Raw genomic sequence first — 1,922 nt, 5'->3', positions numbered from 1 at the left:
GATGGATGGATGGATGGATGGATGGATGGATGGATGGATGGATGGATGGATGGATGGATGGATGGATGGATGGATGGATGGATGGATGGATGGATGGCTGGGTGGATGTATGGAACGATGGATGGCTGGGTGAATGTATGGAACGATGGATGGATGGGTTGATAGATGGGTGGATGCCTGTATGCATGAACGGAGAGATAAATGAATGGAGCATATAAATCAAATTCTAAAATCAATAGATCCATATTAATATTAATATTTACAGAGGGCAGTATCCTGTCATGTCCACACATGATCGTGTTTGCATCGTACATCCGCAGTTGTCCACAGAGTTAGCGACGTCGCAAGAACCGTATGGTCCCCAATTTATGCATTCACACGGCGGGCATGTTGCTAAAATGGCGAAATTATGTCGTCCGTGATTGAACTCAAAGAGATTTCTGAATACAATACAGTTGCATACGAAAGCCCAGAAGGCTCATATAAGCCTTTACTTTATTCAATATATCCCAATTTTTGGGGGGGTCGACTCGAAATTAAGCCTAGTGCCACTTTGAACCGCACAGCACTCACTTGTTAGTAAGTGCACTATTCTTTGTTATTTATACTCTCACGTCATACCTATCATACACCTGCTGTATTGCAACTAATATAAATTACGTGCTAAATAAAGAATAAAGAATCGGAATCAATGCGATCAGCTTTTACGGTTATAGTTTGCGTTTCCACATACGTTGCTTGTAGGATATTAATTGTGATGGTATTTGCCGTATGATTGTCAATGTGCGATCCGGACAATGTTAAACCGGGTTGTAAACACTGGCATTGTTTATGAAAATATTGCAGCCAAAGAACATGCATTTAAGATAATTATTAAATACATACCCATGTAATTCAACGTGAATGAGAAACCGAAATTATTTACAAGTCGGGCTATCAGTACCATCTCATTTGTTGCCGATGTTAGGAACGGATATCCATATGTGTTTGAAGCGCAAAACCTAACGATATCAACCCAGATCAATCATGGTATATTACTATGGCAATAATAGCTAGTTCTCCTAATATAACTGCGATTTATCCTTATCGTCTACAATAACTGCATCTTCTACGTGATGCATTCTGTATACATCCTATATTACACTAAAGACAAATTTAGAGATCATAAATGTCGTCTTATAGATTCCCTTGACGACATATATATATACGGTCATCAATGATGGGAAAATGCCCCAAGCGTATCATATAACTCCCGTTCTTATTCCTAGTGATAGCTCGTATGACTGGTGACATCATTGATGTATTTACATGTATTCCACTAGACCTATACTACATGCTTACCAGGGCCCTGGGCCTGCTAAATCCAAGTACTTGACCTCAAGCCAATCTGGGCACCCGAGTCTTCCTTCACACGTCAAACCGTCCAAACTATAGCAGACAGACGAAATCGAAGTGAACTGAAAACTGATGGTTGCTGATAGCGGTGCCTACGGGACAAACACCACCCAAGCAAAAATTACACGATACGTATCAATAAATGATCAAATACGCGTGTTATTACACATGCTCTCTAAACGAAATTTTCGTGCAGATAAATGAATAAAAGTTGAAAAAAGTTCGTGAATAAAAGTTGTTGCTTTATTAGGAGCATGTGAATGAAGTTATATATCGCAGTATATAGAGCGATTCACGGCAACCTCTATAACGGTAATTTACTAGATTACTGCAAATGAACAAGATACTCGTAACATAACAAGAGTACTGACTGCGTCACTCGTATATGTACCTGTAGCAGCCAATATGCTTCTTGTTTGTGAGTAGCAGCTGATATCGAAGCCGAGAAAGTTTGGACACTACTGCTGCATTCTACGTTCAAAATTCCGCCTTCTGTCGCTAAAACAAAGTATTAGTGTAGCATAAAG

At 39.6% G+C, this 1,922-nt stretch overlaps 1 protein-coding gene across 1 annotated transcript in view; it reads right to left on the bottom strand.

Annotated features, from left to right (window-relative positions):
• Positions 1-259: 259 nt before the first annotated feature.
• Positions 260-1,922, bottom strand: part of LOC106805832 (zinc metalloproteinase dpy-31-like) — an 11,665-nt gene continuing 10,002 nt past the window's right edge. Inside the window, exons 10-13 of the mRNA XM_014807588.1 lie at positions 1,787-1,893; positions 1,342-1,487; positions 886-1,001; positions 260-393 (exon numbers count right to left, since the gene is read on the bottom strand). Coding sequence (XP_014663074.1) covers positions 260-393; positions 886-1,001; positions 1,342-1,487; positions 1,787-1,893 — 503 coding nt within the window. The remainder of the gene's footprint in view (positions 394-885; positions 1,002-1,341; positions 1,488-1,786; positions 1,894-1,922) is intronic.

This window comes from Priapulus caudatus, unplaced genomic scaffold (genome assembly GCF_000485595.1).
Source record: "Priapulus caudatus unplaced genomic scaffold, Priapulus_caudatus-5.0.1 Scaffold129, whole genome shotgun sequence".
NCBI lineage: Eukaryota > Metazoa > Priapulida > Priapulimorpha > Priapulimorphida > Priapulidae > Priapulus > Priapulus caudatus.
The sequence above is the reverse complement of the archived record's forward strand: the minus strand, read 5'-3'. Positions and strand labels throughout refer to the sequence as shown.